Source organism: Mustela lutreola, chromosome 15 (genome assembly GCF_030435805.1).
Source record: "Mustela lutreola isolate mMusLut2 chromosome 15, mMusLut2.pri, whole genome shotgun sequence".
Lineage (NCBI taxonomy): Eukaryota > Metazoa > Chordata > Mammalia > Carnivora > Mustelidae > Mustela > Mustela lutreola.
Genome location: NC_081304.1, coordinates 56,355,900 through 56,379,736, shown reverse-complemented (window position 1 = coordinate 56,379,736; position 23,837 = coordinate 56,355,900). Strand labels below are relative to the sequence as shown.

Below are 23,837 nucleotides of genomic sequence, written 5' to 3'. Positions count from 1 at the left end.
CAGTATAAAAATTACCCCTGGGATCATGCAGATTAAAGTTAACCTTTGAGGCACCCTCTGAGATGTTTTCTGACACCAATGGCCCATTCTCCAGTTCTCTGGACACCCCAACTGCGTGTCCGACAATTCAATTCAATTCTGATGCTGAGTACCTAGAGTTAGTGTCAGATTCCATAGATTCAAGAGCCCAGTCCCGCTAGACTGTCCCCACCTCAGACACCAGTCACGGCTCTGGAGCCTCTCATACCTCTGACCAACCAGTTATAAATGGTGGGTTCCCGTGACACCGTCTTTGGGATCAAAATTTGTTAGACTGGAAACACTCTACTTTCGTTTATCGGTTTATTACACAGGTTGCTGTTCAAGAATAGCAGGTTGGAAGAGAGGCCCAGGGCAAGGTGTGGGCATGTGGGTTGGGGGACGGCAGAAGTGCCATGCTCCCTCTGGGCCCACTACCCTCCCCAAACCTCAGTGTGTTCACCAATCCAGAAGCACACTGAAATGCTTTGTATCAGGGTTTCTAGGAAGCTCCGTGACACAGATAGGATGCATTCAATCATCCAGCATCGGCAATTAAACCCAACCTCCAGCCCCTCTTCTGTCCTGAAGCAATCTGGAGGTTCTTTTTTTTTTTTTTTTAAAGATTTTTTATTTATTTATTTGAGAGAGAGAATGAGCAAGAGAGAGAGAGAGCATGGGCAGAGGGAGGTGCAGAGGGAGAGTGAGAAGCAGGCTCCCCTCCAAGCAAAGGGCCCGACTTGGAACTTGATCCCAGGACCCTGAGGTCATGACCTGAGCTGAAGGCAGACGCCCAACCGACTGAGCCACCCGGGTGCCCCTCTCTGAGGGTTCTTAACCATCAGCCGTCGTCTTGATGACATAAAAAGACACTCTCACCCTCCAGAGCTATCAGGAGTTTGAGGAGCTGTGTGCCAGAAACTATGATGAAAGACCAAATATGCATTTCTTATTGTGCCACACACCCCAATTAGAAATCTACACCCCAGCGGTGGTAGGTAAAGAGCTTCATATGTTGCTGTATAAATCTACACCAAAAGGTTTTTTGAATGAGCACAAAGGAATATTTTATATTTATATGTAGATATATATGCAATATATGTATTTATGCATGCACACACTTGTGTGTGTGTGTGTGTATGTCTGTGTAAAACGTATGATACTCAAGAATGTGGTTGACTACTAAAATTCCTGGGGCTTGATGGCCCTCGAGTGAACAAGGTCTAAGAGGCTGCTGAGCCCACAGGCTGAGTGTCCACCCCCTCTCTGGGCAGGAGGGGTCCTGGTGCTGAGCTCCATGCTTGAAAGCAAGGCTCAGCAGGCTTTTTCTGTATCTTAGGCTTTGGGGGCCTAAATGTTGATGTCACAACCAGTGTGTCTGCCTTGAGGTACGCAGACAGCCCTAGGCAACCTGTAAATGGATGGGTATGGCTGTTTCCAATTAAACTCTGAAAACAGGCCCTGGTGGGGAGCGGGTTTGGTCCCCAGACTCCCACTTGCTACCCAGCCAGTGGTGCCAGATCTACTCACGGACTGTTCACTAGCATAATCTATGAAATCCCCTTTCCCCCTTTAAACTGATATGTTTGGGTTTCTGTCATTTAGGGTAGACATGGCCCTTGCTAATAATAATACAACAGGGAAGCAGGGAAGAAAGGGGAAGGACCCCCTACATGACAGCAGTTCTAGGCAAACTTCTGTGCGTAAGAATCACGGGGAGAGGACACCCGACCCTATGGCTGGGTTCTGCCCTCATCGATTCCGATGCAGGTCTGTAGTGAGGCCTAGAATGTGCATTTCTAATGAGCTCCCAGGTGCAGCTGCCCCATGGACCACCCTCGTGTAGCAAGACCTGTGTCCCAGATCAATGGTTCTTGAGCCGTAGTGAGCATTGGGATCACTGGAGAGCTTGCTGAGACACAGGTGGCGAGGGACCACCGGTGTTTGTCTCGCTCTAGGTCTAGGTCTGGGGTGGGTTCCAGGAATTTGCATGTCTAGCAGCTTCCCGGGGACCTTGGTGATGCTGGGCCTGGGACCCCACTTTGAGTAATGAGTCTTTGGATGATTCTTCCTTGACCCTCTTAAGGCCGTGCCCCTCCGCAGTGAGGAAGAAGTCTATGGGGTCAAGGGCCCGTGCTCCCGGCTCCCTAGACATACTCTCCGTATTCGGGATCCCAGAATTCCACAACAAGCAGCCTTGAGCCACCTTCCAGAGCCTGAATGGGGTCTTTTACGGGGAGTAGAAGAGGCAGTTGGAGGAACAGGTTGGGGTGTCCACACGCTGAGTGAGGCCCTTGCCGTTTAGGACGGGGCCAAGTTTGGGAAGAACCGGGGAGAGGGTCAGACCAGGGCCCAAACATTCTTTCCTTAAAGGAACAAGTGGAATTTCTTCCTCCATTTGGAGCCATCCTGATCCGGGACAAGGGGTAGGAGCCATGAGGAGTATGGGCTTTGGAGTTAGGCATACTTAATTCAGTTTTGTCTCTGAGTCTGACACTTAGCGACGGGTGACCTCAGGCAACTGATTTAAGCTCTCGGAGCCCAGTCTCTGCATCTGTAACACTGGAAGAATGCCGAATGCGGACTTCACTGGTATTTTGGCAAGAGTGAAAGCAGGAAGGTACAGAACGCATTTAGCGTGAGCCTTGACACATAACACATGCTGTTCCCGTTGTTGTTACTGCCGGCTGCTGTTTTTAAGTGCTCGGGGGCTATGTGTTATTCATGACCGTCCCTTCCTTGTATCAGCAGAGCCTGCCAGGCAGGCATCTCTGAGCAGGGGACCAGCTGCGACAGCCGTCCTAGAGCTACCCCCCACTCTCCCCCGCTCACGGATCTGAGTCCTTGCCTCGCAGAACACGAGTAAAGGATATTAGAATCTAGACGATAACACGCTTAAGTTTATATGTGGCGAGTCTGAACTAGTCATCCTATAGGAAAGTAAGGCTCACTCTTTGTAATTACAAGGGCCATGAAGCTGCTCTTGTGGTCTGGACCTTGATGTTTGCCGAAAGCAATGCACGCGTGATGTTTTGACCCTGCTCCTATTTTTTTCAAGGGTTTAATTATGTTTTCATTGCTCTCGTGACATCTTAGATGCAGCCCGTACTCCGAGGCTTGTTGGCGCGTGGCTGGGGACCCCTCCTTGTGAGTGTATGAGAATTCCAACTTCCGGTAACAGTCATCGCAACATAACTTGTTTATATGGGTACCAGGCTTTATCCTTGGAAGCAGAGCTGTCGTTAGAGCTCCCGCCGCTGAGAACGGATATGTCCTCTAGGTTCAATGTCCCACACCGCACTGGCCACACGTGGTTAGGAGTCCTTGAAAGGTGGCTGATGTGGCCGAAGAGCTAAATAAAATCTTAATTTTCTTTCATTTTCACGAATTTAATTGGAAAACGCAAGTTAAGGCAGTACTTGCTTATTTGATCGTCCCCACCCCTCTGGGAGAGGAATAGGGAAAAGGTATCATCTTACGGACAATGAGACAGAATTCTAGAAACTCATCTGTGTCGGTGAAGCAAGTGATCATCACGTCATGTGATTTAAAATAGGAGACCTCGGGGGCACCTGGGTGGCACTGTCCGACTCTTGGTTTCAGCTCAGATCTGATCTCAGGGTCGTGGGATCAAGCCCCGAGTTGGGCCCTGTGCTGAGTGAGGAGACTACTTGGGTTTCTCTCTCTCCCTCTCCCTCTGTGCCCCCCCCCCCGCCCTCTCTTTCTCTCTCAAATGAATAAATAAATCTTTAAAAAAATAAATAAAATAAAATACGAATCTTAGAGTTCCCCTCCCCCACATTCCCTCAAACCTGTTCTGCAAGGGATGTAGTTTTCAATCATTTGAATAAAGACAATGGCAAGAATCCCGGGTTTTTTCCCTGTTAGTGGTCACTGGTCTGCTTGACCTTCCCAAACAGCTGATTGTTCCGTCGGTAAAAAGTAACCGTATTAGGCAGAGATCCTATTCTTGCCTTCGGAAAGGGAATAACCTTTGGATGAAAGCACTATTTAAGCGGAAGGTAGATCGTCAAAAAGGGGACGTATTTGAAATGTATATGATAAGCAGGAACTGAAAACATTCCACATGGGAAGAGTTCTCTGACATTGCTCCAGACAGGCCAAGCAAGTTGCCTGCTGGACACTTGGTCCTCACTTCAGAATGTCCGTCACACCCGAGGCCCCTCTCGATGGTGTCTTGACCTCCAGGCCATTTTGCTCTCGGCCAAGGGTTGCTCCCCAGATGATATTTGGCAACCCCAGCAGATAGTTTAGTTGTTACAGCGTGGGGTAGAGGCACCACCGGCAGCTTGTGGGTAGAGGCCAAGGGCGCCACTAGTCGTCCTCCAAGCAGAGGACAGCTCCCTCTAACAAAGAATTCTCTGGCCCCCAAAGTCAACGTTGCTGACATTGGGAAACCCTGCTCTAAGCCCTTGCTACTCAAAGTGTGGTCTGCGGACCCGCATAGCAGGTGTGCTTGGGAACTGGCAAGGATGATGGGACCTCAGGCCCCATCTCCGACCTACGGAGGCAGGATCTGCACTTTGGGAAGATGTCCCGAGGATAAGTGCGTGCTGTATGAGTTCTTCTCTGCGCCGCGAACCCTGTACGAGGGTCATAGCTGATTGCTTTGGGGCAGCTGATCCGCAGGATGGATAACAGTTCGGTGTTGGATCTAATGTCCCCGACAGGGACACTCCTGATTAAACAAAGCACTTGGCCCTCTCTCTCTTAGAGAGGATGCATCCAAAACACGTAGAGAAACGTAGGAGTTGATACTGAGGGCAGAAGGAAAAAGGAGGAAGTGCTATTTCTGTGTTAGCAAATGCCTGGGGCAGAGAAAGACTGTGATATCAGAGTCCTGGACCCCAGCAGCGGTGTGTGGGACCACAAGGTCCAGAACCTAGGGCTGACGGAAGGACACTCCGAATGTTCCGATAACTCGGGCTCTCTGAGTTACCTTGATGTTTGCATTCTCTGTCAATTCCCTTTCCTCCATAAGACCTAACCCTTTGGCTGTTCTTGTGCTGCCTGCCTACTTACCCCATCACCAAAGGTGATTACTGCTTTGACACCCGAGAAAGCCTAATTAATGCTTGGACCAATAAGAAAAGGACAGATACTTCAAGAGGTTAAAAAAAAAAAAAAAGGACAAAAAATCAACATTCAAAAAATTCAAAAGTGCTCCTTTTGTATACTATATAGTATATAGACTCTAGGACGGATTGATTAGAAAAAGTCAGGTTTTTGATACGAAGCAAAGCTATGTAATGGTCCAGAAGGACACAAAGGAAGACAGGAACGAACAGGGGCACGTTATGTTCCTGGTGGGTAGTCCCAGACTGTTAATACGTTGATTCTGTACAAGCTAAGCCATCCGTAAGAGGTCACAGGACTTTTTCATAGAATTTCTCAAACAAAAAATTGCATCTGAAGTAGAAAATGCAGAGAACAGCCCGGAAATTTTAAAATAAGAATCAGGGGCTCGGAGGGGTAAGAGATACGTACCAGAGTTATGATAAATAGCACAATGTGTTTCAGTGTGTAGTATGATAAATAGCACAATGCTATTCAGTGTGTAGTAGCTGCAGAGACGAACGCGCCAGAACGGGGTCTAGAACAAGCCCCCGTTATCTATGGGAACATGGGACAAGGTAGCAACGGCATATCAGATCCGTGACAGAAGACAGATGTTCAGCCCACAGAGAAAAATTTGAAACAAAATGTCCCACCGTAGATGATTCGTGGCACCCATTTCCAGACCATGCATTCACTGGATGACCAAACAACAAAGCCGTGGGTAGAAAGAAGTCCATGATATGCCGCGAAATGGAAGAAAACACAACCGCAGAGCGGTAAAAGGTGTAGGAATGATTAGCGTTTTCTTGAACACGCACACATGTGTGCACATTTCTATTTACAAAAGTCGCAAGAGCAAGTGTCCAATCCTGTCCCATTTTTAAAAATATTTTATTTATTTATTTATTTCATAGAGACAGAGAGAGGGTGCGAGCAGGGGGAGGGGCAGAGGGAGACAGAATCTCAAGCGGGATCCCCGCTGAGCAGGGAGCCCGACACAGGGCTCGATCTCATGACCCTGAGATCAGGACCTGAACTGACTGAAATTAAGAGTGGGACGCTCAACTGATGGAGCCACTCAGGCGTGTCCCTCCATCCTATTTTTTTTAAAAAACCAACTCTAACTGGCTACGCGCACCTACGTGACCTCCCAGTCTTGGCTTCAGGGTCCAGTCTTGCAGACTGGGCTCCCCCCTGACTCTGGGAACCACCTGTGAAGGAGACCACATTCCCAAACACCTGGCTCCAGGGAGAGGCCCCACAGTCTATTTTCCCTGGGTCACACATCCTCCGGGATGCCCCTCCTTGCCTGCCGTCATTATGTGCCAGGTGTAGCCCTCATCAGTCAGAGAAGCATCACAGGTAAGCAGATCCCAGCCTTATCCAGAGCGAAATGGGGTGGCCTCGCCCGAGAAGTAAGACCGTGGAACACTCAAGAAAGGCACTAGGGGCAGAAAACGAACCCTGGAAACCACCCACATTCCCATCTCTTAAATAGGCAGGCGAGAAAAATCCTCCCCCACCAACCCAAGCAGATTATTCAAGCTCTCCATCATCTCCCTGGGGAGAATCTGGAATGGAGAATGAGTTCTTCCTTGTACGAACACAGCGCTTAGCACCCCCAGCCTTTGCTGTCACAGCCGGTCCCCCACCTCCGGCCCCCGCCCCGGACCAGTTCTGCCTCATCTCACTGCACCCAGACCATGATGCTCATTCATTCCTGACCACCCCCCAACCCACTGCTGCCGAAAAATTTCAGGAACGCAAGGTTAGGGAGCCAGGAGGGTGGGACCGTGTTGTAGCTGAATATGTTCCGGAACAAATTCCTTTCACGGCTCCGGAACAGCCAGCAAGAATGAACTGGCAGCAAAGGAGCTAAGTTACTACCTCTCGCTCTGCTCTTATAACTGGGTTATTAATTAAAACATAACTAGCAGGGGTCTCACCCACACAAGGAATCATTATGTGCTTCCTTTTCAGAGCATTGTCACAAGATATGAAAACTGCGTCTTGTACGGCGAGCGATCTCAGAACGGCTTAGCAACCTCAGCTGAAACTGTCACCCGGTTTGTAAGGAACATGCAGTTAATTATCGTGTCTCGTAGTGAGGGTATATCAGGTGCGTGAAAAGGTCACCGAGGTGGGTCCTCCTTGTCGTGAGACAGATCCCTCGCGGTGGGGTTCACCCCGGGAGGAAGGGTTAGAATTTGTCTGTTGGGAGATCCTTGCAATGGTCTTCACAAGGAGGCATAATTCCTCAATAAAAAAAAAAAAAAAAAAAAATCCCATGTGGGTTTCCCAGGAAAGAAAACACGGTCTTGTTAGCTATATGGTCGTGACATTGGTACAATTGCTAAACAAAGCCGGGTTTAGTGAACCCACCAGTGATAAGTGTTTGAGTCCCGTGACAGTCGTAGGGAAAATTCAGGGGTGATAACAAGGAATCAAGTGTTGGGTCTGAGAATAAGACTTGAGTCTAATGCCAGGTCTCCTGCCACTGGTTTGGGAACATCGATTCAAAATTTTCCTCATTAAGCCTTCATTTCTTTACCTGTGAAACAGGTGAGACTTTGAAAGTTGTGTCTTGGGCTCCTGCCCGGAGCTGGTGGTCAGTGAGTGCAAGGAGGTATAGACATCACAGTTTTTTAATAAAATGCAGGAATTAGGGGCATCAGGATGGCTCAGGAGGTAGAGGGTCCAACTCTTGGTTTGGGCTCTGGGATCGTGGAATGGAGCCTGGAGTCTGCTCCGGGCTCCGTGCAGAGTCTGCTTGACCCTCTCCCTCTGCTTCCTCCCCTCCCGTACCCCGCTCCCCCTTTTTCTCTCTCTCTAAAATAAATTTTTAAAAAATCTAAAAAATAAATAAAATGCAGGAATGCGTCTGTGTGACTGGCAGTTACCCACCACCCAAAGCCCTCCTGCCCCACCCCCCTTGCCCATGGCCTCTGCATTGCTCTGGCTTCGGGTTCCCTCACCTGGATCTCCCCATCCCGCTCCTCGTGGGGACCTCCTGACCTGACACAGCCTTGTCAGGGTCTCCACTCCGGCCTCCCCGGTACCCTCCGTCATGCCCGTGGCTAAATAACCTTCATATGACCTCTGACGATAGCCACGTACTCAGAGAAGAGCACTCACTACCCACGCTGTGAATCGGTGGCTGTTTGCATTTCCAACAAACGGAAAGCAGAGTGATTCTCGGAGTTTCCCAACTGTCTCTTGGCTTGAGCCAGCTGCCGTCCGACATCGATTTCTGGCTGTGCCCATCGATACACGCGGTGGGGCTTGGACTTCATAAAGAGGAGCGCATCCCACGAATGGCACAGTTCGGATCGTTCAAGCAAGGGTTGGGACCGAAGATGGCCTCGACTTTGGAGATAATGAGATCTAATTATGCAAATACAACTTGAGTCCTAAAAGCAGATAAATAAAAGTGCTTCCGAGCATCCGCGTCGCTGTCTAGACGGGGGCCCTCGAAAGGACGAGAATGAGAGCTAGACAGTCCCCGCAAGCCACAGTTTACCCCAGTAAAGGGCAGGGTAGCGCCACGCTTCCTTCCAGAGACGCTGCGGGCAGCGCTGTTCATTAATCGCGAATTACCGGAGACTCTCGGTGTGTTTCCTCTCTCACCCAGAAGCGGTTTTCAGTATCTTTGAACGCCTAGGACGTACTCATTCTTTCATTCAACGGTTACCGGGACTTTACTCTTGTGGCGTCTGGGCTGGGGGCTGGTCTAAAGGCTTTCCCTTGTGTCCCCCGGCTGTTCCTTCTTGGTCTATCCCGTGGGCTCCTTTTCCTCCACCTGGACAATTAGAAGCTAGAGACCCCTGATGCCTGTCCTCAGCCACTTTCTCTCCTTATGCTCTGCTCTCCACCCAGACCACTTCCTTCACTTCTGTCATTCTAATTACTTCCTCTCTGCCAGTCTCTTAAGGGAAGCCCGTTCTTCTGGACCTATGTATCCAACATTTCACGGCCATCCCCACTTGGATGTCTCAAACAGAAGATGCCCCAAACAGAATCCATTGCTCTCCAAACTCCGCCCACCCCAACCTGCTTCTGTTCCAGTGTCCGCCATGTTTTATAAACGACATAACTGTGAAACTGACAACCACACGGCCATCCTCTCCCTCGCCCCTTAGGTCCCACAAGTCACCCATACCCCCTCAGTATTTCTGGAGCATCCCCCAGGCCCATAGCCACCACCTTGACGTCAGTCTTCACCTTCTCTTATCTGGTTGGGATAAATTTTTAGCATCTCTAGCACCACCGTCACACCTCCGCAGGGCAGATAGGGTGATCTGTGTGTGTTTTGGATCCAAGTAGGTCTATAAAAGCAGCCATGTGAGGTCTGCTGTGTCTCCTTCTCAGGGACCCCCGTCCCATCTCCTGTATAATGAGATTCCCCGCTCATGGAATTAGGGGTAAACGCTCTGACCCACGCTGGCTCAGTTGAATTCTTTTTCTGGGAATTGTGAATTGGGATGAAGCAGCGCCATTTTGTGTCTCTCTGTAGGGTTAGGGCGATCATTTACAACCTAGGGCTCGTAAGGGGGCTGTTTTTGGAGAAGCAGAGAAGCAAAATATGGGTTGTTACTGTCGCCTTCCTCCCTTTGGGGGAAGACCAGGGAGTCTCAGGGACATCAACGCGCTAGTGCAGACCAAGTGACTCCCGATCAACTGGCTTAAGGTTCCATTTCTGGGAGAGCCCCGAGACTGTCATTAAGTTACGTCTTGGTTTGGTGATGTGGGCTAAGCATCAGTGATGCCGTTTTTGGGCCTTTTGTCTTGCTTATCATGCGCGTAAGCTGCCTTGAGCTCTTTTCTATTCCTCCAGCCAAATGGTTTGAGCTCACACTGTGAACTCGTCATGTCCATGCCCCCCGCCCCCTGGACTCCCCTTGACTTTAAGATACAACCCCAATTCCGAAGCCAGCCCAAAGTCTTGGATTATCATTCCAGCCTTCTTTTGGCCTCATCCCCTTTTGATCCCCAGGCTCCTGTCATCCCAGGAAAACTCCCAGGTCCCGGTCACGCCGTCCTCTCTTCTGTCCCCATCCTGTCACGCTCTTGCCTGGAATGCCCCCAGCATTCAGGAGGTCCCCTCCTCACCTACTAAGGCTACGCTCCTCCTTCAGGCCTCACCGTAAATGCCGACTCCTCAGGAAGCCAGCTCTCTGGTCTTCCAGGCTGGACTCCTGCCCTTCTGTATTTCTTCATACCTCTCCCTACACCTCCTCACATCTACCACGCTTTCACTCTGAGGACAGGAGCCATGTCTGCTTCATCCCGTCGTCCAGCTCTATGCCCCACCATCAGTGTGGAGTCTGGCACATGTCTGTGAATGAGTTGATTGCTGGTGGGACCCTGGAGAAGGGGCAGCAAAATCCCCAAGGATAGCCAGGGAGGGTTTTTCACAGGAGCTGGTGTTTGGAGTGAGCTTTGAAGGATGGGACCGGAGGATCTCATCTGAGACATTCACTCTTTTGGAGTTTAGGGACATGGATGGGACCCTTGGGGATGGACCTGGGCTTTCAAGTCAGATGCTCCTAAAACGGTGGGACTCTACCCAGAAGGACTAGGGTGAAGATTAGAAATAGCAGAAACCGACTAGCCAGCATTACTTTCCAGTAAATGAAAACTACTTTTTTTTTTAAGATCAAGGCATTCCACAATGCCATGGGGCTTTGCATAAATCATTTCAACTCTTTGGACCTCGTTTTCGCGATCTGTGTTATTACCTCCTCTCTCACATTCAGTTATTATCAGGAGTGCATTTCCAGACCTCCAATGTTTACCGTCATCAGCATCATGCTTGTTGCTGATCATCATAAGCATCAGATCTTGGGGTCCGCAGCGAGGTGGTTCCTTCCTTCAAGAATCAGGCGACCATTCTTCGCCTGTAAGGGTTAAACGGCGCTGTGTGCAAAGTCACCAGAAATATACTGGTTCCCACACCAGTAACCTCTGAGTGTAACTTGGCTGAATATATTAACATATATAAAAAGGGGACGTCAATCAGAGAATGGAGGAACAGAAAAAGTTGTCACACGGGCAAAACGGGAGCCCAGCCAGCAGAAGGGCCGCATCTCTGTTTCCAAAGATAAGGCCATCTCTAGAGTGCACTGATGTCCTGAAGATGCCAGTCATTTCCTCCCTGCTCCCCGATGCCTTCTCAAAGACGCCATCCGCATCGGCAGCCCCGGAATGTGGCAGGCCTTGGGAGCAAACACGCTTGCTCCTGGCCCCTCCACACCGACCATGACTGATTGAGTCAGAAGGAAAGCCCAAAGAATTGCTCAGCTTATCACTTGGTTGTTCTGACCATATGGAGCAGGGGATGGGGAGACTGGATCAGTTGACTGTAGCGGTGGGGGGCATCCAAGCTGAAAGTCTGGAAGGTCACTGGGACCGAGGCCACCCTCCTGGGATGGCCATGCTGAAGCCTTGTGCAAGCAGGCGATTTAGCAAAGAAGCGTTCGCAAGGAGAGAATAAATCTGCCTGGAAAAGTGGAGAGAGCTGGGCAGAGATAGAGAGAGACAGAGACAGAGACAGAGAGAGCGCACGGCTGATTTTTCAGGTTTTATGAGCCCCTTAAGCTTCTAAATAGCCTTCCTTTCTAACCCAAACCTCAGTGGGCAGGGATAGGTCCATGCAACTAAACCATCCTAACTAAGGTGGCACTTTAGCTAACAGACTTGCCCATTTCAGTTTCCTCTGGCAAGGTCCTCCTCCTAGGGGTAGGGTGGGTAGGTCAGTCTATTTCAGGCGGACATGGCCAGGCAAGGAATTAAGCCGTCCTTCTCCTCCTCCTCCTTCTCTTCCTTCTTTTAAATATTTTATTTATTTGAGACAGAGAAAGAGCATGAGTAGGAGGGAGAGGGAGAGAGAATCTGAAGCAGACTCACCGCCAGGCGCAGAGCCTGATGTAGGACTCGATCCCATGACCACGAGATCATGACCTGAGCCAAAACCAAGAGTTGGATGCTTAACCGCCTGAGCCACCCAGGAGCCCCAAACCCTGCTCTGCTTCTGAGATAGACAGCCCGCCACTGATCTCCTGCACCACGAAAGCTAGCCCCTCATTGCATAACGGTCTGGTTTTCATGTGCTATTTTGGTTTTCTAATGCTGCTGGGAAAAAATGAACACAAACTTTGTGGTTTAAAACAACATACATTTTTTTAACCTGCAGTTCTCTAGGGGGGATGTCTGACATGGGTCTCACTGAACTGAAACCAAGGGATCAGCTGGGCTGCATGATTTCTGCTGGTTCCAGAGGGAAGTCACTTCCTTGTCCTTTTCCAGCTTCCAAGGGGCTTGTCCGCATTCCTTGCCCCATGGTCCCCTCCTCCAGCTTCAAACCAGAACAAAGCTCATTCGTGCTCCAGCTCTGCAGTCTTGTCTTTCCCTGACTGTCTGCAAGCCCCTCGTAGCCCTCCGGTGATTATGCCGGGCCCACCTGGATAAGGTGGGCACCTCCCTCCATCTCAAGGTCAGCTAACCAGGACCTTAATTCGATCGGTCACTTTATCTCCCCTTTTCCATGTAACTCTAAAAGTTCACGGGTTCTGGGGATTAGGTCGTGGACATCGGGGTGGGGGGGAGCTATCATTCTGCTACCAGATGTACCTTGATTCAAGAGAAAGAGAGAGAGAGGGGACAAAATGTTGATATATAACATTCTTTAAAAATACTCATTTGGCTTCGGAAACCCGAGGGTTAAAGGAGTAAACGTGGAGATTTTCCTTTTCCGATTGGTACATGAAAGCCTCAATCCACACTTGGGTGGAAGGAGAATGGGCTTTCCCGTCCTCTAGGGCTGGGCTCTGTCCTACCCCATCTTGGCCGTACGTCCACCCCAACTTCCTCCTCCATAAAATGCAGATGGTGATGGTATTGCTTGGGGGATTAAACAAAATCAAATATGATTTTTTTAAAAAACTTCATCAATACCTATTTTCTTCTCTTTCCCTTTCTCTTCTTTTCGTCACATCATGAGGGCCTGGGAGCACGAACTAGATATACTAGGAATCCTTCTAAGCAAGTGACCACGCACTGCGTCTTGGCTGCAGAAGTGACCTCGGGCCAGGACTCCGAAACAAGCCTTGGGCCACGACGGCAACCCACAAAGTTCTCTTGCTTCCTTCCCTCCCCCATATGTGGGATCTTTTGATCTCTGGGAGTGGGAGCCCCTTAGGGTTTCTTTCTGTCTTTCTTTTCTTGCCACAGAGAGCCAAGTACGGGATATGTTGGGGAGATGGGGAGTTCCCAGTAGACTGCTTCCTGGTCATGGCCTAGAATAAGCTTCCTCCATGTCCTTTTAAGCAGCTTATTATGTCTTTAAAGGACTCACTGTCTACAAGTGTGGGCGACCTCTGTGTATGCCTCTAACGACAGACATGGGCTTCTCACGGGGACATTCCCTTCTTTTATGTTTGAAGGAGCCTGGAAGCCTGTGGCCTCATCGCCCTAGTCTTTCAGGATGGGGTTCCATGAAGGATCTGCTAAGCTTGTTTGTAGTCGGGAGTCTCAGTCTGGCAGGATTTAAACGATGCTCTTACAGAAACGCAACCTGTCCAGATACCACAGACTCTTTGCAAAACATTCTAGAAAGTTTCTCCTGTTGCAGCTGAAAAAGCGGGCTGCTAATTGGGAACTGCGGTTCCTTTCACACCTTCGTTTCCTTTCGACTCCAGACACAGGCATCTCACAAAACCGCCTCACACATGTTAGCGCTCTCTCTGACTCTCGAGTTCCGGATGGAATCTCAGGTTCAGGCAGGCCAGTGTAGCGACCCCAGCTTTCCTGGAACTGGCAGTCCCTTTTCTCTCACCTGTACAGTGGGAGAACTAATGTTCTTTCCCAGGATTGCCCGGCTGACCCAAAGCCCCTTGCATTGAACCAGACCTTTATTAAGCATTTGGGAGTTGGTAGTTATCATTCCTTTGTGGGTCCTTTGTATGTACTTTAATTAAAACTAGCTCTTGGGGCACCTGGATGGCTCAGTGGGTTAAAGCCTTTGCCTTCGGCTAGGATCATGATCTCACGGTCCTGGGATCGAACCCTGCATCAGGCTCTCTGCTCAGCAGGGAGCCTGCTTCCCCTTCTCTCTCTGCCTGCCTCTCTGACTACTTGTGATCTCTGTCTGTCAAATAAATAAATAAAATCTTAAAAAAAAAAAAAAAAACAAAAAACAACCCTAACTCTGTCTGGGGGTGCCTGGGGGATTCAGTCAGTTAAACGTCTGCCTCTTAATTTAGGCTCAGGTCATGATCTTGGGGTCATTAAGATCGAGCCCCGCATCAGCTTCTACGCTCAGTGTGGAGTCTGCTTGTCCCTCTCCCTCTGCTCCTCCCCCTGCTTGGGCATGCTCTCTCTCTCAAATAAATAAGTAAATAAAATCTTTTTAAAAAGCTCACTGATAATGAGTTCTGTCTTTTAAAAGTCTGATGTTTAGACGTGGAAGATGCTTCAGAGACAGAGACTGTACCCTCCTTTCCTTCTGTCATCCTTCCCTGAGTAGAATAGGCATTCGCCTTTCCAGGCCTGGAAATAAAGGAAGACTGCCCCGTGGGAGTGGACCTGGGGGATAACTGAAAAGATATGCAAAGTCGGCTGAAGGAGAGAGCACAGTTCCCAGGCACGCAAGCCTCCACGGTCCCCAGACGAGTGCGTGACCGTAAAGAAAGGATGTGTCCATCAGAGGAAGGATCAGCTCCCACTGAAAGCAAGGAGCACCAGAGGCAAACAATGGTAGGGTCCGTCCTAGGGAACAGGGAGCCTTAACCAATGCCTGGAAGAGTTCTGGTTCCGTGGGGGCTGACCGCAGAACTCACATGTTTTAAATGTCTCCGGTCGGGGCGCCTGGGTGGCTCAGTCGGTTAAGCCTCTGAAGGTATCAAGTGATGGCTTCCTGCAAAGCAAGTTTGCTCTTAAGGCTGTGAGCATGTGTGTGTATGCCCACATTTTGATCTTCCTTAGAGAAGAAATTGTGGCCTCCTAATGCTATTCAATCCGAATTTGGCAATTGGTTTATTGAATGAGCTAGACTCAAGCAGAAAGCAGCTTCACTGTTTCTCACATCTTTCCATGGTTTTAAAAACTATTTTATGTGGGGGCGCCTAGGTGGCTCAGTGGGTTAAAGCCTCTGCCTTCGGTTTAGGTCATGATCCTAGGGTTCTGGGATCAATCCCTGAGTTGGGCTCTCTGCTCAAGAGGGAGCCTACATCCCTTTCTCTCTCTGCCTGCTTCTCTGACTACTTGTGATCTCTGTCTGTCAAATAAATAAATAAAATCTTTTTAAAAAATTTTATGTGTTTTATTTGGGAAAGAGAGAGTGAGCAGGGGAGGGGCAGGGGGAGAGTGAGAAAAGTCCCAAGCAGATGCTGTGCTGAACTTGGAGCCCGAAGCAGGACTCAGTCTCACGGCACCGAGATCATGACCTGAACTAAAACCAAAACTCGGGTGCTCAACCAAGCCACCCGGGTGCACCACATCTTTTCATGTTTCACCAGCTCTCTGCCCCTGGGTAACATTTTGGGTCAATACAGTAGCTAGTTCTGGTCACTCTTAAACAACAGTAGGGGAAAAAAAAGTTATTAGGTTAGTTTCAGGTCATAGAAAGCCTAATCCAGACTAATAAATAAACTCCGACTTCCCTTCCAACTCTTTGACCTATTTTGGGTCCAGAAATCAGCACTGGGGGCCAGCATTGCTACTACTTCTTTTCTCACTCCTACCTCACCTCCCCCGACCTTTGAGCAGGCAATGCAGAGGGAGCCAGAGGTGGGAAGGAGAGGAAGAAAGAACAGGTTTATCGTAATAGTTGCAACTCGGGACTGTAGATGTGCACAGATGACTTTCTCCAAAGGGTTCTTTTGTGAGTTCCTCAGCGAGCCCTCTGACTGCAGACCCTTGAAAGCTGGTAAAACCATCACAGCTGGCTGCTTAGGAAACATGCCTCCCAACCTCTCAGCTCAACCACAAAGCTCTTATGGCCAAGCTTCGTTTCTTCCTCTTCACTTAAAAAAAAAAAAAAAAATTATCGTGCCCCGATTGTAAAGGCGATATATTTCTTGAAATCATGGAACCAAAGATAATTAGTCAAACGCCTGCAGCCTACAACCAAATGGATGAATGGAGACACAAATTGTGGGACATTCCTATGCTGGGGTACGCTCCGCCGTAAGAGGGGAGCCAACGGTGACAAGGATGGACATAAAGATAATTATGCCGAGTGACAGGAAGCAGACAAAATAAAGAGGGTGCATACCGTGTGCTTCTATTTTTAAAGAACACTCGGAAGTACAAACGAGTTCATGGTGACAGAAAGCAGATCCGCGACTGCCTTTCAGGAGGGAAGTCCGGAGGGTGGGAGGGATGGATTCCAAAGGAGCAGAAGGAGACATCTGGGGATGATGGATACGTTCATTGTTCATTGTCTTGACTGTGGCGGCGATCTTGTGGGCGTGGCCCGTTGTATTCTTTAAAAAGGTACAGCTTACTGAGGTCAGTTATATCTCAGCGAAACTGTGAAAAATGCTTACTGTCCGACGCAATGAGAGAGGGTCTTCTTCGAGAAGGTCCATGGCTGGCTCCTTCCTCCAGGCTTCCATCTGAACTCCTCGTGGTCACAAGCTCTTTGTTTCATTCTTAACGGAGTGTCGTTTGCTCATTGATTTGACTGTAGACTCTTATCGTGAGCCTGGCCCCCGTCCAACCTTCGGGAAGCTTGATGTGTCCTGAGTAGTCCTTCCAAAGCCTGCATCTTTTGCTTGTCTGGAGGAGGTGGCCACAGAGCCCCTCTCTGTTTTGTCCTGCCCCTGTCTGGAGAGCATCCCGTAGAGAATGTCCATACCTCTCCTTAGAGACCCTATCACTTCTCGTCCCCTCACCCTTCTGGGAATCTTGACTTCCTCCTACAAAGCTTGGAGACAAACGGTAGCCTGATGAAAATGGAAGTAGCTCTGCGTGGCGCCTTGGCTAGGTCTGTGTAGATGGCCCAGCAACCTCTATATGGGTCTACGTGGCACCCATTGTTCTCAGCTCTGGAACTCTGAGACAGGAAAAGTCTCATTTTAATCACCTCTTCTACCTGACTTTGCTTCATTAAGGTACAAAGAGATCGATTTCACCATTTAGAGATGTATGTACCGGAAGAGCCAACAAGCAGGTACTCTGGACACCAAAGCCCTCAGCAGGGACTTGTAGGTGACACATATGTTCCTCTCCCTGGAGAATGCACAGTGTGCCTTTTGGAAGGTGCTCTTCTACCTTCCACTACTTTAAGAATACCAGGCAGTGGTCACGGATAGGGATCCCATCTGTTTCCTGTTCTGGAGAAGGGAAAAAAGGATGCATGCCATGTAGACCCACATAGGCCAGGCACTGTGTCCAGATCTGATACCACAGTAGTGGCCATAGTAACCTCTGCCGGAGGGGATCCCGTGGTCTAGACCAGGTGATGAGAAGCAACCTGGAGAGGGAGGTAGTATGTGAACTAAAGCCAAAGGGCTTCGGAGCCCCAGGGGCCTATGGGAAGGAGTCGGGAGTGGACAGTGTGAGACTTTCCATGGTAGCTGGGAACGCTACCTGTGCCAAGCTCCCGTCTTCACAGAGGCCACCAACATCAGGACGATTCATCTTCCTTTTCCTTCCGCCAAACCACATTCAGGGTTAAAAATGAGTAACACGAGTGGAATCTTTTTTCCTACAATTCTTGCTGCTGGACCATTGACCAGGGAGAGCACCCCTTTAGGATTTAGAGTCACATAGAGTGATGGAGGCGAATATGCCAGGAGAGAAGAAAGAAGCAAGTTGACCAGATGCCCCTTCTCCCCAACACTCCCCAGGTCCTAGTGCCCTAAATGGTTGGGTGGGGGGAGATGAATCATGTATTAGAGTGAAGTTTTAAATGGGGTTGGACCAAACTTTAATAAAGGAAAATGCCCCAAAGCCCACAAAATTGGTCCTAGATCTCATGAAGAGTAAAATAACAAAAACATGGAGGGTTCAAAGGGTCTTACATAAACTCAACCCTCGCAACAGCCCCACAGGGCAGGGGTGGTTTTTAACAGCGTCCTTCTCTCCCATGAGGGAAATAAGACACAGAGAGGAGAAGTAACTTGCCCAAAGTCATCTGGCTTGCACCTTGACTCCAGAAACAGTGCTCCCAACCCTCTCTGACCTTCTGCGTCTTTGCAACTCTGGAGCATCCCATCACCTGTCCAAAGCCAGGAGCTCTCCAAGGTTCTGGAAGGAGCCTCAGAAGCCCCGGACAGAGGCAGCCCGAGCCGCCACCCAGTGTAGGGTCACACTACAGACCATGGTTTCATTCTGATATAGGGAGACTTCGCGACCTCTATGCATTCATACCCAGCACTCCGGCCGTGCCTGCGTGTAGGGCACGAGCGCTGCCTGCGAATGTGCCCACCTCTCCTCCGGACTGGGAATTGCTTACAGCAGACCACATCTCAGCCATTTTTAATGTCCTCCTCACGCTGGCCCAGCTACGCGGCACGGCGCCGGCATCTATTAAACATTTAGTACGTGTTTATTGAATGAAATTAAAGGGGGAATGGATTCTTAATTATCTTCAGAAATTTCATTTTCCCACAGCCCAATTAATTTTAAAGAGACTCAAGTATTTCTACAGCATCATGGCAATAATAATGATGTTATTAATAATGGCAGTCCCTACACGCGGGGCATAACGCGCCAGGCTCTGGGCCAGTACTTTGCGTTGACTCTGATATTCCTATGATGTAGAGACTCTAAATCCTGTCAGTCCCCAGCAGTTTTTTCCCCAAGCGAAGACCCTCCTGAATGTGGGTTCACGAATCCCAAAGGTGAGGAAGATGGTTTCTCAGAAGTGGCCACTAGGTGGCGGTGTGACACCATCGTCACCTCGGTACCTCCCCATGGGGGGTAGTGAGCAGGGTGGGCCAGCTCTGAGGGTCGGGCCACATGGCTGGGAGCCTTTCGGTGACCATGATGGCCAAGATGGGGCCCAGGCACTGAACCCTGTGGTTGGGGTTTCCACTGTCTGCCCACGCGGAGGCTTTTGAAAGGACCCTCCCTGAGCTGGCAGGCATCCTTGCTGACCGCTGAAATTGAGTCACTTTCTTTTAATTCAGCTTATCAAGGAACTATGGAGTCTCAGCTCTGGCCGTTTCCCTCCTTCTATTTCAGACAAAGTTGGGCAGGAGGACCGGAAGGCCACTGGGCTCCACTCACGTTCAAGGAAGACCTGCTTAGGCATTTAATGCTACATCCAAATTAGGCTGTACCTAGGATCGTTGCATTTCTCTTGGTGTCAAAACTGTTCCCCTGTTCATTGAGAAATGCTTCAATTATAGCACTATTTGGTAGTCTCTTTTAGTGTATCTTCATTCGAAAAGAAATATTTTATCAGCATCTTCAAAGCTCGGAAGTGTCCAAGGTTCCTCTCTTAGTGTTTGAGGAACTTCAACTAAAATGCTGTGCTATCCCACCAAAATGACTCACTGGTCGTGTTTTCGCTCACCCCGTGGGTTTTGTCCTCATGAATCCCCTCTTCTACAAGGGCTTCCTCCCCCCTGGGCTGGCGGACTCCCGCCTCTTCTTCTGACCTCAGACTGGGCATCAGCTCCTCTGCAAAGCAAGCCCATGGGTTTTCCTAAAGCACCCAAATTTACCCCCATTGGAGTGCTGAATGCTCCACGCTATTACTCCCATGTGTCTTCATTGTCCCCTAAGAGAAGAAGGGTCCTCAGTTGGAGATCTACAGACCTTTGGACCATCCACTAAGTATCCACTAAGGTACATGTTGAATGATGTACCAGCTGCCATAGTCATAGTGGATTCAAGCCACCACAATACCCCAGTGACCTCCCACATGAAGCAACTATTCCCTGGGGTTCTTTCAAGGGTTCTGTTTAGCTTGCTTGGGCTTGTTTAAATCTTGGGATCCCGGCTCTCAGCTGACCTAGATTGGCCTTTGCTGGGGCAGCTGGGCTCTGTTCCCCGTGTTTCTCATCTCCCTTCTGGGTGAGACAGCTAGCCCAGGCTTGTCCTCCTCACGGTGGCAGTGGGAGCCCTAAATGGAAAGCCCCAAAGTGCAAGCTCATTTCAAGCTTCAGCCTCGTTCATTCCCACTCACAAAGCAAGTTCCGCACATGAACTAGCTCAAAGCAAAGTGGTGGGGGCAGGTCTTGCCAAGCTGTATGGCCAAGGGAAGGATGCACGGGGAAAAAAAGGGAAGGTTTAGGGCCGGTGCTGTTCTCTACCAAGGACTGTGTGCCAAAATACCATGTAGTTTCAGGAAAGATGATTTAAGGCTTTCGCCAGTTTTTACGCCATGAGCCACATCCCTTGGTTTTCTTAAAAACCTCCAGTATCCACTCATTCTCAAATTCAGGATCTACATCCACTTAATTTTTATGTCTTTAAAACCTAGAGTAGAACCGGGATCACAGTAGGTTGAACAACTGTTTGTTCAGTGAATGATTCACTTAGTGAAAGAATGAATGGATAATTGCCTTCTGTTTGCAGACCCTGTGCTACACTCAGGGAATAGAGAATTGAACCACACGAGGCTTCTACCCTCAAGCAGCTTCTGAGGGAGCTTTTGCATGAGGCTTGAAGTCAGGAGGTGGGTGGACAAGCCCTCAGCCTCAGCCAGAATAAAGTGTGCATCATTAGGAGACCTTAGGAGTGAAAGTCAAGGAAGGATTATTATTCCTAGAGGATACAGAATAAATGAATACGCTTGACTTCGCTGGGTCCCAGCGTGGGTTATCAGGCAGGAAACCATACACTCGGCAAATAAACATATACGTGGGCTTAAGAAATGCAAGTGGAGACCTTATATTTATTGGTGTCACAAAGTGAATAATGAATTTTCTTAGCAGCTAGTTCTAGAATCCCTCTCAGAGGAGGAAATTGGCTCAGTCCAGGAAACTATCCTGATATGCTGCTCAGGGCAGAAGGTGAGACCCCTGAAGGCATGGCTGTCCAGTGCAATGAATTGTTTGTTTTCTCCTCACACGGAGGGAGGGAGAAAAGGGATGGAAGACTGTGGGGATCAGGGAGGAGATAAAGTCTGGGGTAGTAAATCACAGCTGAGACCTACATGGAGGAAAAGAGTAAGAAATCCCTGTGAGAACACTGGGAAGCAATGCCCGGGCTTCCGCAGGAACTGTCTAGCCAGTGGTTTTCAGGGGCGTGGCTGGGACACGTTTTGTGTCTTTGGACCCCTGAGTTTGTGGCACCCTCGAGGGCATCCTGCATTGTGTGTGTCCTATCTTTGTCAATTGTCTTGTGCCACTGTGGGAATTGAGGAAGAGGTTGAATGACTCGGTAGGGTTAGGGTGGTCCCAAACAGACACAGCAGGTTTGGTTGGACGCGGGTGCTTGGAGGCGGACGTGCAAACACTTGTCTGTGGGCCCTGGGGAAGGCTTTGGACACCCAGAGACTGAGGAGCCCAGGACTGGCCCAAGCTCAGCTAGATGGAGGGTCAGGTGGTTGGCATCTGATCGCCGCTCTATGGCGCTCTCTGCTGGCATAACTGGGGGCTGGATTCTTCGATCTCTGCCTCTGTTTTCTCTCCTCTAAGCTGGCGGTAAGAGCAGTGTCTCCTTGAGGTCCTTGGAGGAGTTTAGCAAGAGGGTGAAGCAGAGCACTAGGCACGTATACTCATGCATATCAGCCATCGCTGGCTTAACGATAATAACAATATTATTAACAATAATATTAATAATAAAATATCATATTTTAATATAATAATTTAATATAACTATTATAGAATTTATAATATAAAATGATAAAATATAAATACAATATTTTAATATAAGTCATACACTTATTGTATGTATTAATACTATTATATTATTATTATTATCATTGCTTTTCCTGTTATTAATAGCTGGCACCTGGGCAGCACTGGTGCGGTGGGCTGGGAATCAGGAAGCCAGCACCTGCTCTTGGCTCTGCCCTGGGGTCCATGTGCCCTTGAGAAAGTAACCAGGCGGCCCTCCTCTCTATGAACCAGGGGGAGCCTTTGACAAGGCCCTCTCCAAGGGTTGATTTTTTTTTCCTTTCAACCTGCAGGAGGCGCCATGGCCCCACAGCCCGGCCCCCGGCCTCCCCACCCCTGCAAAGCCCAAGTTGACATTGGAGGAGGAGCCCCGGGGTTTCAGTCCACTCAGAAATCCGTTCTCCCCACTCAGCACAACACCGAGATGGGACTGACTTGGTGTGTTTGTTTACACCCCTTGGGAACTTATTTCCCGTTTACTTAATTACCTGGTACTCAGACATTGCTGTGCAAAATTCGCCTCAGATCCATTTTGTAAAGTCATCTAGACGCGCTCATTTGGTGCTTTGATTAAAATGTGCAATCTTCCCCAGGCTTTGGCACGTCGTCTAATAACTGCACCTCCAGTGAGAAAGTAAACAGCACACTCTGGGGCCCAGAGGACAAGATAAATGTGGTGAGCATCCGGCCGGTATTTTATCCTCCATCCCCCAGACAAACAGACGGCAGCTGGGTCAAGTGCTGTGCGGATGGATGGGTGCCGCCTTTCGGTGGCTTCCTTCTTGCTCTCTTATTGGGAAGAAGCACGGTCCAGAAGCAGAGCCGAATCCCCTCTGCCTGGACTTGGACCCTAGTCTGCTAGACTAGTCTTGGGGAGCGAATGACCAAGGGTTGAGCGCCCACTGGAATCCTGGCTCAGCCTCTGTAACTGCTTTGCATTCACTGCGCTGGGGTCACGGGGCTGAGTGCCAACCCCCCTGCTTAGAGGGCACGGGATGCCCTTGAGAAGTTGCCAACTTTTAGTGAAGCCTCCCCCCTACTTCTCAGTCATTAGTGATGTTGACCTTCAGCATTTCACTTTGCATTTTTTCCTTCTTTTGCTTTTTTTGAAAAGATTTGTGTATTTTAGAGAGACAGAGAGAGAGAGTGAGAGGGAGCAGATGGAGGGAGGGACAGAGGGAAAGGCTCTTCAAGGAAACTCCCCGCTGATTGCAGAGTCCGATGTGGGGCTCAGTCCCATCGCCCATGAGACCGTGACCCAACCTGAAATCAGGAGTCGGACACTCAATCGATTGAGCCACCCAGGTGCCCCTTGTCTTTTTCCTTATAATTGCAGAAGTTTGGCATCACAGATAGCCCTAGGTGAGATTCACCTGTGCCATTTCCTTGCACAATGACTTTGAGCAAGTGATTTATAAATACCTCCCTGACACTCATTTTTTTAATCTGGAAAAAGTGGCAGAGAGTGGACACGAGGATAAAACCACTTGAGATAATGTGTTTAATGCATGGCGCAAGTATCAGGCACAGACAGGGCGCCTGTTGGTTCCATTATGTGTTGGTTTGGAATGAGTAAGGGTCAGATTTGGGTTTGAATCTTGGTTCTGTCCATTTTTGGCTGTGACCTAGGGCAAGTTGCTTATTTTCTGTGGGTCTCTGTTTCCTAATCTGTAAACAAATAGTGAATACTTATAAAGCAAACAGAAGATGACACTGAATTAAATAAAAGGGTCTATATTACACACACATCCACCTGTCTGCATAGAGTAAACGCTCCTAAGCACCCTATCATCCAAGTGATGGTGATACCCAATGACATAACAAGCCAGTTATGAGCTCCGGAATCTTTGGGAAGTCTATCCAAGATGACGTCCCAACCACAGTGGTTTAAGAAGCTGAATGAAGCTGGTTGATGAGGGTGTTGGTGGAAAACTATTTTCTCTA

General features: G+C 49.1%; 1 protein-coding gene across 1 annotated transcript in view; it reads left to right on the top strand.

The window, feature by feature from the left end:
• ADPRM (ADP-ribose/CDP-alcohol diphosphatase, manganese dependent) overlaps positions 1-7,969 on the top strand; it is a 139,051-nt gene extending 131,082 nt beyond the window's left edge. Inside the window, exon 4 of the mRNA XM_059147348.1 lies at positions 7,078-7,969. Within this exon, the coding sequence (XP_059003331.1) occupies positions 7,078-7,097 (20 nt within the window). The 3' untranslated portion in view covers positions 7,098-7,969. The remainder of the gene's footprint in view (positions 1-7,077) is intronic.
• The last annotated feature ends 15,868 nt before the right edge of the window (positions 7,970-23,837 follow it).